Source organism: Microchirus variegatus, assembly GCF_963457635.1.
Source record: "Microchirus variegatus genome assembly, chromosome: 2".
NCBI classification, from domain to species: Eukaryota; Metazoa; Chordata; class Actinopteri; order Pleuronectiformes; family Soleidae; genus Microchirus; species Microchirus variegatus.
The window spans coordinates 16,249,529-16,264,837 of record NC_139803.1 but is presented as its reverse complement, the minus strand read 5'-3'; the positions used below and the strand labels follow the sequence as shown (position 1 = coordinate 16,264,837).

Below are 15,309 nucleotides of genomic sequence, written 5' to 3'. Positions count from 1 at the left end.
TGAGTAGAAATTAAAATCATATCTTGATTATCCATCATGATAATTACAATTAAAAATATTGGGAATTATATTCAACGCCATTTCAAAGTAAAAGTGTTTGTTTTGATATAATGTTAAAAAACAACAAAAGACAGAATCATATATACATATAGATATACAAATATATATATACATATACATAAACATATATATACACATACATATATACATATACATACATAATATGTATGTATGTATATATATATATGTATATATGTATGTGTATATATTATATACACATACATATATACATATATATATATATACATACATATATATACATAAATATATAGATATACATACATATATACACATACATAACAACTTAAATATATCACCTTTAACACTTGTAGCTAGATCAACCAGATAATACAGTGAAATACAGTGGGGACTCTGTAAATGTGGTGTGCAAAAACACAAGGGATCATATGTTCAGATCTGAAGAGTGAAAAGAAATGAAAACTATCAAACGAGATGGAAGAAATGGTCAGACCTTAATTAGCTCATTAATTTCAGATTAAAGGCTGCATTAATATTGTATCAGATATTAGACACAACCTTCCTGTTATTATCATAGAACCAGACGATGTCATTTTTTTTAACATCTAGGCTCATTTAGCCGAGTCTACTCTACATCCTACTTTAACTACCAACTTATCAGCAATTTTCTTTCCTCATTTCCTTTCATTCTTATCATTTTTATCCTCCGTCCTGCAGCACTGCTGTTGGCCTCTTCTCTCCACCACTCTTCTTGCACATGAAGGAGAGGTTTCTTTGTGTTCCTGACCTGTTTGTTCTTTCTCCCTTTTTTAATGATCCCAGTTCTTATTGGTTTGCAAAAACACTAGTGTGACAATCTCACAGTATCTACTGACAGTGTTCAGTTTTGCGACATGTTTTTTGATGTTTTCCTTCCTCTGTATACTTCTCTTGACTTCAGCGTTTAAGAACCATTGATTCAGTGAAACTGATTCACATAAACATAGAATTACTTTTACTTTGTTTTAGTGTACTTTACATTGTAAGACAGACCACCTTCATTGGACATTACCTATCAAAAAACAAAAATTATAATAATAATAATCAGGCTTTTTTTGTTGTCATTATCAATGTTTATACAAGCAGTCAGGTTTGATTTAGCCTGATTTGACCAGTTAAAACACCTCCATCTCAGTGATGCAGTGCTGAAATAGTTAAGTTAATGTTGCCCTTAAAAGTTACCTTTGCGATGCTCATGGACAGAAAATTTAAATTAAAATAGCAGTACTTACGTAGCCCAAGTATCTCGTCATAATTAAACAATTCATTGCAACAAGAAAATGGAAATACAGCGAGACGTGGCCAAGCAGCATACCAAGCCAAACTGGGAGCTGAATATAGATAGCAGCTATAGCTGGAGTTGGAGGAGCTGAGGAGTCAGGAGGTAATTCTCAGTGGGGCTGACCCCATTTACAGTACACACAGTCTTTTGATCAGCTGTTAATCTAAAGTTATTGATTCCAGCAGCAGCTTGGAAGTCATTTATCAAGCTAAACATTTGCCTGTTCTGGCTTTTTAAATGAGGATCTGCTGCTGTAGTGCCTTTATGTCAATGTAAACTGCTTGTTTTTTTACTACTGTATTAATTTAAAGACTATTATAGATAGGTCTTATTAGTATTAGTATTATTGGATATGTTCTGGTGCTGTTTGGTGAACCCAGCACAACTTATCTCCCACTTATTCCATCCAAGGACAACCAACGCTTGACATTCCCCACATATCATGCATCTCTGCCCTCTACTTTCTAATAAAGGCATGGTGCCAGAAAAGAGCATATAGGCTTATAAAAGAATAAATCCGAGCCAGTGTCATTCAGGTGCCATGAAAGTGTTTTAAAACGTCATTTAAATTACATTTGTCTACTACTGTAAATCCATTCTTGATCCTCGCTGCTATAAAAAGAGATCTAAAATATATGGTTGGGCAGTTCTACTCTGTCTCCTCTGTCAAGGAGAAATCAATCCGTCAGTCCCTGGAGGAACATGAGCTGGCACTCAAACCCACTGTGCCATTTTACCTTGTCTGAAAATTGACTATGCTTCTTTTTTTTTTTTTTCAAGACTCCTGTCTTACAATTTATATTCATTTCCAGTGTTTACAGGAGATTTCAGTTCGAAGGATGGGAAATCATTGCGCTGCCCAGCTGGGCCAAGCACACCATTATCTATTTAGGATGTACACTGAATGGAATGAGATTTGGCATCTCATAAAGGGAAAGTCAAGAGGAATTAAGTGAATAGCATAAAGGTAACCAGGATGATGATATTAGAATGGACCTGGCTCTTTCTGTGCCAGGGTAGAACAAACTTTCTTGGAGTGTTACCAGAAGGGTTAGGTCAAAACACAAACAGGAACACTGAGCAACAGATCAACACATAGTTAAGAGCTAAAAATAAACCTGTTTAGCATTTATTTGCAGTGAAAGGAATAGTTTTTCTTTCTTTTTCTTTTAACTGTGGTTGGACAAAAGTACTGACTCAGAGTGGTCAGCACTGACCGTAACTGAGTCTTTCGGGGGAAATGTGGCAGCCTTTGGGGACACGTTTTTTTTGACAGCTCACGCTACCATACTGATGTACATAGAAAGAAATCTGCATTTTTAGCTTCTGGGGATGTCCTGTTTGTGGCAGTTGCATCTGAAACAAAAAACGAAAATGTTTCCTATCCCACATATGAGTTTTGGAGGCCTACTTAGGTACGGTTCCTCTGGTGTGAAAGCAACCAAGCCAAATGGGAAGAAGCGGTCTGATAAAATGCACGCATCACAACACCACTCCGTTTATCCGCGCGCCATGAACTGACAACGACGCAAACACGTCGCCTTCCCCTGACGTCACACCCGTGCGCCGCTTACATTAGCTCTGTTTAGCAAGCTTGCCGTTTGTATGACAACTTCACAACAAGAGTACACCTCTCTGTATTCACAATAAAGATGAAAAACATGTGGCTAGGCTATGTTGATAGACCAATGGAATACCTGAAGGATCTGCTAGAAGATCGCAGGCTAGTAATGAAATGATCATTCAGGAGGAGGGCATGTCTCGTCTCCCTGAATTGGGGTGCAATGCGGCAATCGGCGAGTCGAATAAATCATGAAGTTTGTTTGGATTCGCAGCCCAGAATCATGTCCTCAAGCAGATGTTTAACAGCTTATGAAGTGTCTGGTGCTGGTTTCAACAGCAGCAACAGAATGAGAAGGAGGCGCTGTTCAGAGGAGTGGTGAGATCTGCTAGTTACGTCACGAGCAAGCACTTTTCAGATCCGCTTCGGAGAGCTCAGGATAACAATAAAAACCCTGCGTTCTCAGCAGTGGCTGAACAGTTTGTTAAGAAACTTTAGGGCTTCATAAATTAGGTAATGACGCAGATGCACGCACAAAAAAAGCAGCGTTAATTGGAGCCTCTGGTCTATGTCGACTTTAAAATGTACTGGTGGAGGCAGCGGTGAATCAACAACTCCCATGAGCCTTTCATTGATGGACTTTGATGCAGGAAGTTAATGGTTTACAAAGCATAACAAACTTCAGTTTAGGGAAGGAAAAGCCTATTTGCTGGCTAGATAAAGAGATGAATGTATTGTATATTGTATAATATCCAACCACACAACACCTAAACTATCCGTTTGTGTGCACTGTTGCATAGCAGACGCAGTACAGTTGTTTCCAGGTGACTCTTGCTAAAAAGCACAATCACATCAATTAACAGACATCCATGTGGTGCAGTTTAGAGAAGCCCTGTCGATGCGTTGAGCGGAAGCTGTGCACCTCTCCCGCAGACGACGATGGCTTCCTGTGGTTTAATCCGCTGAGAAATGACTTTATCACTCTTTCCCTGCCAGTTACAGCCGAGTGATAAACACCTGCAGATCCCCGGGCTCATCCACTGTACGGGCAAAACTCACAAAAGAATGTCAGAATCAAACGCACGCGCTGTGCTTTTATTGATCACCAATAATGTGCACTGTTGTGTGGGATAGAGACAGCATCCTTCCCCCTTACTCTGTTCAGACAGCTGCAGCGAGTCTGCACCACTGCTGTGTATGCAGCTGATGAGGGAAGGTTGTTGCTAGGACACCGCAACAGGGTCTTACTGAATGAATAATGCGAGATGAATTCTTTTCGACTGTCTGTTTCCCCCCGAGTTCATTTTATTTACTTTTCACGCATCGATGACAACACAAAAATACTTTGCTGCTGCGGATGAATAAAAAAATGAAACGCATGTATTGCAACGTATTTTTTCTTCTGAGGCTTATTTGCGTCTCAGTCCTTTGTTTGAAGTTTGAAAGTCAAACTTTGATAACAGAGCAATCTCCCGACAAAGATTAGCAAAAAAAACCAAACACTGTATAACCTAGTATTTTTGTATCCTTGTTCTGTTAAAGCTCTCAGTGAGTTATGCTTACGATAGACTGTGCGATTTCAGCAGCTTTATAAGCTCATTATATATCGCATGATATGATATACTAAATTTGGCCAGAGAACATCGAGTATGATGCACCTATTGGATAGTAGGTCACTATGCAAGTCATCAGCTACGTCATCAGCCGCTATGTTAGCAATGCCATCAGCTGCTACGCAAGTTAGCTACATCATTAGCTGCGATGCAAGTTGGCAACTTCATCAGCATGCACTAGTTGTAAACTCTGGCATTAGTTTGTGTGTGGAGATCCAAAATTTCATCCTTCATACGGACATCCATGTATGTTTTGCCTCCACTGATTAAAGGTGCCATATGTAAGAATGTGGCCAAACACATGTTACTACATTCAAATTCAAAATACCGAGGTCTTTTAGGTTTCGTTGTCTGACGTAACTGGCAACCCGTGGTTGCTCGGCAGCTGAGACTCTACTGACTGCAATGATTGGTAGATGGCGGTAGGTGGCGCCACATGCCAAAACATGATTTCCAAACATAAACATGATTTGCAGTCTGCAAAAGATATTTTTATATGCAAATATTTTGGCTGTACTGTTGTTGTTGGTGAGTTCAGTTTGTTACATGAACATTATTCCTGAGTCTCTGTGACATATTAGGAGGATTGTATGGCCAGTTGCTTTAGATTTATTACATAATGCATCTTTTCATGCTGCATTTTCTTTGACTAGTCCATAGTCCACTAGTTATTTTAAATACATTTCCATGATTTACCATATGCCTAATGTCAGTATTCTTTGTATTTTAGGCTCTGAAGTTTTATTTATGTTAATTAAATTTTTTATATATATAAACAAGTCAGTTGTATGGGACCACGAAGCAGTCCTTACATTGTATGCGTAATACAGTGTTTCTGTTACAGATACAATTCAAATTTTGAGCATATTTAAATATGGAATATCTGGGAAAATCATCATTGTCTTCTATAGTCATACGACTTGTCTTCTAACTTGACTTGCTTGATTCTTGCAAGTAAGACTTCTGACTTTCTTGAGCCTTAAAGATTAAGACCTGAGACTTGTTTGTGACTTCTATATGTGTGACTATCTCCCATCTCTGATATTTTGTCTATATTTTATATTTTAAGGTGACATTGAGCTGCTGTAGCACAAAAATACCCTTGTTTTGGGATCAATTAAGTACATATCTATAGGTTGGAGATCATTTAGGTTTTTTTCCTGATATCAGTGCTTAAAGCATACTTTTAAAACAGTGCATAAACTGTGCAACAACTGCAAATGTGAACTTCAAACTGGTCACAAACTTTTCTCTCAGAACTGTACTTCGCAGAGCAAACAAGGTGATGCATTGAAGCAGCAGGTCATGAAACAGGTCAGGCCTTAAAATAAGGAAATTAAATTGTGTTGTGAACTGGTCAGGTAGATGGTATAGAAAGTGTGCACCGTGTTTCCGTGCTCAACCCTTGCATCTGTAAACAGAACCATACACTCTCTCTCCTCAGGAGTACACCATTGATGTCTTCTTCCGTCAGAGTTGGCGAGATGAGAGGCTCAAGTTTGATGGTCCCATGCAAGTTTTACCCCTCAACAACCTCCTGGCCAGTAAAATCTGGACCCCTGATACCTTTTTTCACAACGGAAAAAAATCTGTGGCTCACAACATGACAACTCCGAACAAACTGCTACGACTCGTTGACAACGGCACACTCCTCTACACAATGAGGTGAGTCACTTTTGGCAAGTACCACTTAGCCAATAAACCATTGTTTTGTTTCTTTCTTTCTTTATGGGACTGAACATATAAGCTATAAGCATACTACTGAAATAAGGACAACACCAAAGTAGTTCCAAGGCAGGGTTGCCATTGTGTTTCTACCTCGTATGTACGAACCAACAAGACTAACTATCAGGCCAAGATTTTATATCACGTAATGAAAATGATGCAAAATATCTGACTGCTTTAAATCAATAATCAATTGCAATAGGATGTTCATATGAAGCTTAGACAACACAAGTTTCTCTTTCATATCCAAAATTACTTCAAAGTTCAAATTCAAACCTTAAAAACCCATTCATATTCAAAACATACAGCCTAGAAGTGCACAATCAAGCAGAGGGCACCGTATTCATTGCATCATTTGAATATCTTCAGAAATAAATTTCACGTAAAAGTCAAACTTCATATTTAGAAAAAGTGCTTATTCTAAGGGTGCATTACTGGTCATTTACAAATAGTAACCATGCAGAAGCATATCAGGGAAAGTCAGCGCAGATAGTTCAAATATAGTTTTTGCAGCTTTACAAGTTTGTAGTGAGTAAAAATAGTTAATATCAGAACAGCTCTACCCCACAGGCAGCCAGACCTCATCAGTTTCAGCTCAGTCTTGCAAGGTATAGCCTTAAGAGCCTTTGCATGATAAACCACCAAGTTTGCAAAGCCACTTTTATGTCCTCCTATACTCGGAATGTCAGCAGTTTCTCGTTACATTTGGTTGGAAAAAACAAAGTCTGGGGACAAGGTGATATTTTGACCTGATGATAGTGCTCGATAAAAAAAAAAAAAAAATTCTTAAGCAATCACCAAAGTTATTACAATTCATGCTGAGTGAAGTATGAATAGCTGTACCAACATTTCACAGCAATTCATCTTACAAGCCCATATGTCAACCTCAAAAACCTTGGGATTAAAACTGTAGTTGTGGGGAGCTGATGCAGCAGCTGTTAGATTCATTTCATCACTCAGTGTCAGACTTGGAGCCACTCACGCTCAGAAAATAATATCCACTTGATCAAAGTATTTCCACTATGTCAATGCTGTGTCCAAAGTACACTGTGAAAAGCAGCATCAGCTACCGAAACTGTCAAAGTAAGGGAATATCTACATGACTGATAAATAAAACCTCCTTGTGTGAAACAGTCTGGTACTGGTCTCTGTAGCTGGACTGAGTCTTAAACTGGCTGGAAAAGAGACGTTTTTCATGGTGTCACCCGTGAGGTCACTATTGATTTTTTTTAAGGGTGAAAATTAACTGGGGAGAGTTTCATTTTGTGGTTTCCACATGAGTGGATTAAATCCAGGGGTCAGTTCTGCCAAGGCTGAGAAAGACATTCGATGTCTAATGGAGTGTTGCAAGGACACTTATATTTACAAATCCAACTGAATTGATGTGAAAAGATGATAAAGAGATTGCCTAATGAAGCAGAGGAAGATTAACCACCCAGAGACAAAAATTTTACTCAGCTACGAGAAGATATTTTACAGACCCTGGCTCTGCCTCCTCCCATCATGTGAGGACACACATCACCGCTCTGCATGGAGGATACACAGCAAGGTTGTTACAGTATATAATAATGAAAACTTCAATTGAAAAAAACCTTTTCCTTAACTGAAACTAAAAATCGAGTTTGGAAAAAAAAAAACGATATACGACTGCAATTGAATTGTGTGTTCATAAAACAAACTAAAATTGTGGTGAAAATGTAGTTTTCATCTTTGTAAATGTATTTCATACATATACAATTCACACTTTAGGGTTTATATGAAGTGTATTGTATATATATCTATCACATACATACATATATATCACATACATATATATATATATATATCACATACATACATATATACATATATATACACATATATATACATATACATATATATACACATACATATATACACACATATAAACTCCATAAAACAAAATGATGCAGAACACAGCTCAATACACGACAGATCCAGCATATTCGAGGTGCATTCAGTGAACCTTGTAATTGTATTACTGTTGCAAACACACGTTCATATTTTTATTTTTATCCATGCTATCATTTGTAAAACATTGTTCACTTCCTCTATCTTTTTAATATTGTAATTAATAAATGTACTCTTTTTTTTTTTTTTTCCTCTTCTGGTGTTTTTGACGTGTCTTTATAAATCTAATATTTGTCGTCCTCATTCGTGTTACATTTACAATTCAAACGCTGTGCTTTATTTATGCTGCTAATCCTATATTATTTCTTTTAAATTATTCCTCTTTCAACTGTCACAGTACAAAAAGTATGCCTCGTCGTCGGCACTTGAAATGCTGCAGATACTGATAACTTATGTTTCTCAGAGCTCATTTCAGGTTATTATGTGCGTAAGGGAAGAAATCCATCAGTTTTTATACGACGTTAAGTGTGAAGTACATCACTGCAGTACCCCGTGTTGACTGGCACTCCTTAATAAACAGCTGCTCAAATCCATTTAATCAGCACGTCTACAGCATCTGAACTGACAAATCCTGCGAAAGCCTCCACTCTGCAGGATTGCATCATTATTTTGGATCCAGGGAACTTGTATTGTGTGCCAGTGCTGCTGCAGTCCTGTGTTTGGTTTCCCCCTGACAGAGACTTCACAATTGATGATAAACTTAAAATACTCCCAGAAGACAGCAGTCTATGTGTTACTTTATTTTTCTTCTTTTTTTTTTACTTCGAACTTCTCGCATGAATATATTCATCCCCAAACTGCATTAACAGCTTTTCAAGCAGTTAAAAAACAAACACAATGCAGAGACATTTTTGCAAAATCCATTTCAGAGTAATGAAAGCAATTTTTCAATAAAATCCAGATCCACTGTGTCCCATAATGCACAACTCACTCACTGCTGTGCAACCACAGTTGGTGCAAATCTGTCTTTGTGGGGGCTAATTAAAATACTGCTGAATTCTAAGCGTAAATATGCATCAAAGAAATATACATTTACGCTTGAGGCTATAATACTGTGTGATCCACAGTTAGCCTTACTTTTGTGTGTGTGTGTTACTGATCAATAATTCCATAATAATGTTTCGGTATAGTGTAAATCAAGCGAGCTCAGCTTTAAAAATCAATCGAAACAGAGTTCATCAGAATAATATATCTTATGGCTGTTCCACAGCAATAACTACTCTGAAGTCCCTTCAGTGGAATGATTGCTCTTCCAGCAACTTCCTTTGCTGCAAAAAAAAAAAACCTTAAAAAAAAGAAAATAATATGTCCGTCTGTGCTCGTGTGATGTGAAGAGTTCAGGACAGAAAAATGGTCTGTATAATATTGAGGTTTTCTAGTCTTGATGACCACTCAGAGCTGCCATACGCTACGCTTTTGCCGTTCACCCCCTCACACCCATTCACTCATACATCGACGTGCAGCACATTTTCTATGACACCTCTTTTCATTTTCATTTCAAAATTCCCATCAATTTCAGTTGTACTTTATATCTTTTTAAGCCTTAAAGGTGTGTGTGTGTGTGTGGGGGGGGGGGGACATGCCAGGGAACATGCCTTTTTTGCCGTACTAGAATAAAGTGTAATTGCATATCCACATCCAAAAATGTATGCACTTTAAATCTTTTCTGACTAAAAAACAATGTTATTAAATGTATTCTTTGTTGAACGTTGATCTATATTTTGTTTTCTTATTGTTAATAAGCATACAATGTTATGCATTGGTGTAGTTATAACAATTTTTTAAATTAATTGGGGGGGGGGGTGTTTTCTTCATCCTAACGTTGGCATAACGTAATAATTAATAATGTAAATAATTGAGAAGCACTGCCTTGAATAAAGATTTTTAGGTTTTTGGCATTTCATTTCTCGAATATTGTATCCTTTTTTTCATGCACATTGGTGCAAAATGTATGCTGGGTTGTGCATTTTTGAGTGTTCGAAATGTTTTTCATGTATTCTTGTTATTAATATTTTTAGTCTATTGTAAACAATGTCAACTAAAATACTCACACTAACACACCTATGTAGAGCACATTTTGGTGCCCTAAGTGTGTTAACGTAACTTTTTTGAAGGCGCATCTAAGTTAAGAGCTCACTGCAACATTGTGCCACATTTTGTTGTTGCACACAGTTAAAAAAGTTTATTTATCTGTTTCTGATGACAAGGTAATTCCACTTCTAGCATGTGTGCATACAGCTTTTAGTCCTGGTGCAGCTCAGGAATGAGATGAATTTTGTCAATTAGCTGTCAGCGTAAGCGCTCGGATATATGCGGCAGTGTGTTTCTCACGTGTGATTTATGTCGTACTTTGCTAATATGTGTAGTTACTGAGACACTTATCAGTAATGAGGCAGCACTGGAGAGCAGTCAAGAGGGTGGAAAACAATGGGCGCACAGGGTTGTTACAAGTGCAGCACACGGCTAATTAGAAACAGTCTGACTTTGGTCTGTGGTCCTGCTAGTTTTATTACTTTGGCTGCAATACGTTTTCTATATCATCTCCATTGAACGCCATGGTAAAAGAATCTATACAAATCTATTTAAAGCATCTAGATTCAGTTTATCCATCAAGTTATACATTAATTATTACTCCCAAACCCATATATACTTGCTCAGATTTTCTGCTCCAGTCCCAGTTGTTCAAATAACCCATCTTTGGATGTATGCCTGGTCTATAAATGTTTTAAGTGAGTTACAATAACCCTGTTTGTGGTCCACTTAATAGCAAGTCAGTCCACAGTAGGGTGTTTTAATGGGCTGCAGTTTTGTTTGAACTCAGCAAATTTAAATCCCTGCGCTGATTAAACATTTATGAGTGACATAATAATATGCACAATTTCTCTATTTATTTAGGGCACTTTGTGGTTCTGCTTCCTGGCCAAGTGAAATATCTACTGTTCTCAAGAGATTATGTCAGTCAGCTGAGATTTCATTACCACTGACAGAATGCCCAGCCCACTATTTATTTTTAATATACAGTTCCTGGCTATAAAATAAGTTGGAGTTTTAAAAATGTAAGAGATAGTTCATGTTTTTGTTTTAAAGTATGGTTGCATGAAGCACTGTCACAGTCAATGCCAAAGAAGCCGACTTCACCGTGCATGCTCCCAGTGTGCTGCCATTTACTGGAACCAGCCTGAGACATGGATTCTTGCTCTCCCTGAAGGGGGTAGGCACAAAAATACACCTTAGCCACTTAACTGAAGGGTCAAATTGTAAAATCGATTGTCTGCTTAAGTTTACTTTTGCCCTAAGCATGTGCTCCACAATTTATCTCATGGCCAGACAGCCTTATTATCATTTTGCACTCCCCGCACCAAACTCCGCTGAGAGAATCCGCTGAGAGATTTTACATCACTGCGCACGGAAGTTGTTGTTCCAGTGCTGCCTTCATCGCCGAGTTCAAATGTGTTATTTTGTGATTAGAGTTAAATGATGAGGAATGAATTCCATTAAAGATTATGTCCCCGGTGCTCTTTATTCAAGCATTATTTTCAAGTCGCTCTCCCAAAGAGAATGAACAGTCACTTTAAAGTGACTTTGGTGTCACAGTGGCATCCGACATTTCGATTTTGCTAGAGATAATGTCAGTGTCTGGAGGCATTGATAAGAACTCTGACACTTGTGAGAGGAAATTCTAACCTTCAGCCAACTTTAAAGGGGACATATTATGCAAAATCAACTTTTTAATCATTGTATTACTTATATTTGGGACTCTGGAGGCCGTATGAGTAGGCAAAAAGATGACAGACTTTTGTGGTCCGCCTAAGATAAAACATGCAATGTTGACTTCCGCACTCATTGCTACGAGTGTTTTTTGGCTGTACAGTGCAGCACAGAGTTCCACACAAACTTCCAGCCTCAGAGGATTTACATGTCCAGTGGATACGTTTTATATATGACAGCAATGTGCCGGCTAGAGTTGCTTTTCCAAATGCTAACTGCTGTTAGCTGCCGGAGCCTCAGTGACGCGGACGTAGTTTCCTGTGTCTCATTTGCATTTAAAGAGATAGGGACTCAAAACAGAGCGTCCTGAACAGGGCTGTTTTAGCAGGGTGATTGAACTGCTGTGGTGCTTCATCCTTAAGGTATTTTGACCAAAGCATGTCACAGACATGTTCATTAGGACACCAGGGAACTAGGTTAACTTGGAGACATAGGGTATGATATAGGTCCTTTAAGTTGAATTGCTCACATATTCTTATAACCAGACCTGGTGTTCAATATAAACAGCCATAACATAGGATAAGACACAAACTACCTGCCTTTCAAGGTTCCCGCACTGGATAACAAAGCACCACCATATGTCTTACTCTTCAGATGTCAGACATTGTCTCAGTTCTCCTTGGATCTGAGCTGTCATCAATAAAATCTTCCAACTTAACTCATCACTGACTCCAGATGTTCCATCATTGGTCATCTTAACATCTCCATAACAACAACGAGTGCTGGTTCTGTAGTTTGTTTTTTAGTTTAGTGTGTGATGTTTGTAAAAGACGCGTCAATCACACTGCAGCCTCACCTGTGATATCATTGTCTCTCCCTCTGTCCCTCCTTAAGACTGACCATTCATGCAGAGTGTCCCATGCACCTGGAGGACTTCCCGATGGATGCGCACGCCTGTCCCCTGAAGTTTGGAAGTTGTAAGTCAAGCCAGAACCGTCACTGAAACACAGAGTTTTAAAATAATAAAACTTTACTGCAGAAGCAGTGGCAATTTTTCTGTGCTGGTTTTATTAGTTTTCCCTGTCTGGAAAAGGACTTGAACCTGACTGCACTGTAGAAATATAACAGTGTGCAATAACTCTTATGCTTCGAATTGTTTCTTGGGACAAACACAGAAAAATAAGTCAACCATCGGCTTGAAGCTAGAGTTCTCTGTAGAATTAACTCATTACAAATTAATGTGTCTCCAGATACAGTATGAGTGGCGCCAGATACAATATGTTGGCCATTAAAGACATTTGTTTGGGATTATTGATCAATTAATAATAATATTTGGCATAATCATTTTGATGAAAGGAGCTCAGGAGAGAGACCTGTGATCCTAAAATGTACGGATTTTAACAAACTGCAGATGAATTTCATAGATGTTTTATAGATACGTTTAGATTGGACAAAATATATCAGGTTTGTGATTTGACTGGCTCTATGTTCAGTTTTTTTAAATATGGCTCCCAGTAGACAATAGATGCTGTTAATCTAAATGCTAGTATACTCCACAGAATTGACCATGAGACCATTAACTCCTCAGGAAAATGTCAACTGAAGTTATAAATCAGGTGAAAAATAGAAGCTGATTTTCCAACAGACTTCCACTCGGACTAAGTTCCAGCAGTTTTGCCATTTAATACATTTTTACTCCTCTCTCAGGCCTCAACCTGCAAACCAGAACACTATATTCACTTTTATATATGAGATATGGCTGCATTGGCACTGGCGTTAGTGATCAGTATTAATGAACAAAAAAAGTTCTGGTCCGATCAGAGACATCATTCTGAGTTGTTTGCTTCAGTTGAAAAACGTTAACTTGAGCGAGTCTGGTGCAGTTTAACAGTCAATAAATATCTAATATTTCCTCTACACGCTTAGAAATAAGGGTTCCAAAAGGGTCCTTCTACAAGGGCTGAGGTTCTACCTGGAACCATTTGCTTCCAGGTAGAAGCAAATGGAAGCAAACCCTTCCCGAAGAAAGGGTTTTTCAAGGGTTCTTGGTAACACTTATGGTTCCAGTAAGAATCACTTTGATCCAGAGAACCCTTTAAAACCCCTTTCCTGAATAAAGGGTTCTTGGTGGAACCTTGGGCCAAAAAGGGTTTCTGATGACCTGTGAGGACAAGCCGAAGAACCTTATGTGGTTCGACTTAGCACTTTTAATTCTAAGAATGTACAGAATGGTTAGATATGAGATATAGGAATAACAGAATAAATAGTTGATCAATTTCTCATCCACCTTTCTGTTGCCTAGATGCTTACACCAATAATGAAGTGATCTACCTGTGGACCCAGGGAGACGAGAGGTCTGTCGCTGTAGCCGAGGACGGCTCAAGGCTGAACCAGTACGACTTACTGGGACACGTTATTGGCAAAGAAACCATCAGTTCTAGCACAGGTAAGAGGTTACGTTCCATCTACAGCTGCAGACCTCAAACTACTTTAGACTTCAGAGTTCAAACGGGCCAAAGGTTGACAGTCAGAGTGCCTAACACCTCACTGCACAACTTTTCTGGCTGCAGTGTGAGTGCACAACAAAGTGTTCACACCAATTTATAGTATTTGGACAAATTCTATTTTGTTGGAGGATACTGCAGTGGAACTGCATTGTTGGATTTAAGTCCAACCTTGGAGATATAAAGTCAGTCGTTTGAAAGCGGACATTTCATAAATTGCCCTCCTTCCTTTCCGATGACACACGGACCTCACTGTATAATGGCTTTCCTCGGTGTGTTTTCATAAAGTAACAGTCTGCACTTTCTCATAGTTTCTGCCTTTTTAGATGCAGCTTTCATTATCCGCGGTTCATGTGGGAAATGATGGTTGTTATCAGTTTTTGGGAAACAATTCAGCATATTTACAGAGATGCTGTGAGGAAGTGTGCCAGAGGTGGAGATCTTCTCTCCATTCTGTTTCGGGCCTAACGGCTCACAGTCAACTCAATCAGCGCAGAGTTAAAGGACAAATATGCAGGTCCATATTGTACTTCCAATTCCATATTTCATCCTTTTTTTTTTATTTGCCCAGAGAAGGACTTAAAGTGAAGGTTTTTTGAAGTGTGGTTGTATGAAGTAGTGAAAAATTCTCATCCTCGAGCACTGACTTTGCTGCTCCAGAATATGCGAGATATGGACACAAGCCTTCCCTGAACTCACAGTTGCCAGAGCAGACACAAGGAAAAAACGGATTTTAGCCAATTAATAAAAGGCTGAACTGATAAAAATCACCAATCTTTCTTGCTTTTTCCCCATTCATTATATTATAGCCTGACTGGAAGTCTGTCTCGCTATGTAAACCAACTCTCTGCACAGTGTTTTAAGCTCATGGAGTCACAGTGAGACAAAAGTGTCTCCTACTTTGTCTCA

General features: G+C 38.5%; 1 protein-coding gene across 1 annotated transcript in view; it reads left to right on the top strand.

Annotated features, from left to right (window-relative positions):
- gabra3 (gamma-aminobutyric acid type A receptor subunit alpha3) overlaps positions 1 to 15,309 on the top strand; it is a gene marked incomplete at both ends in the record, with an annotated part of 90,640 nt that overhangs the window by 55,609 nt on the left and 19,722 nt on the right. Inside the window, 3 exons of the mRNA XM_083903994.1 lie at positions 5,979 to 6,199; positions 12,791 to 12,873; positions 14,199 to 14,354. Of these exons, the coding sequence (XP_083760120.1) occupies positions 5,979 to 6,199; positions 12,791 to 12,873; positions 14,199 to 14,354 (460 nt within the window). The remainder of the gene's footprint in view (positions 1 to 5,978; positions 6,200 to 12,790; positions 12,874 to 14,198; positions 14,355 to 15,309) is intronic.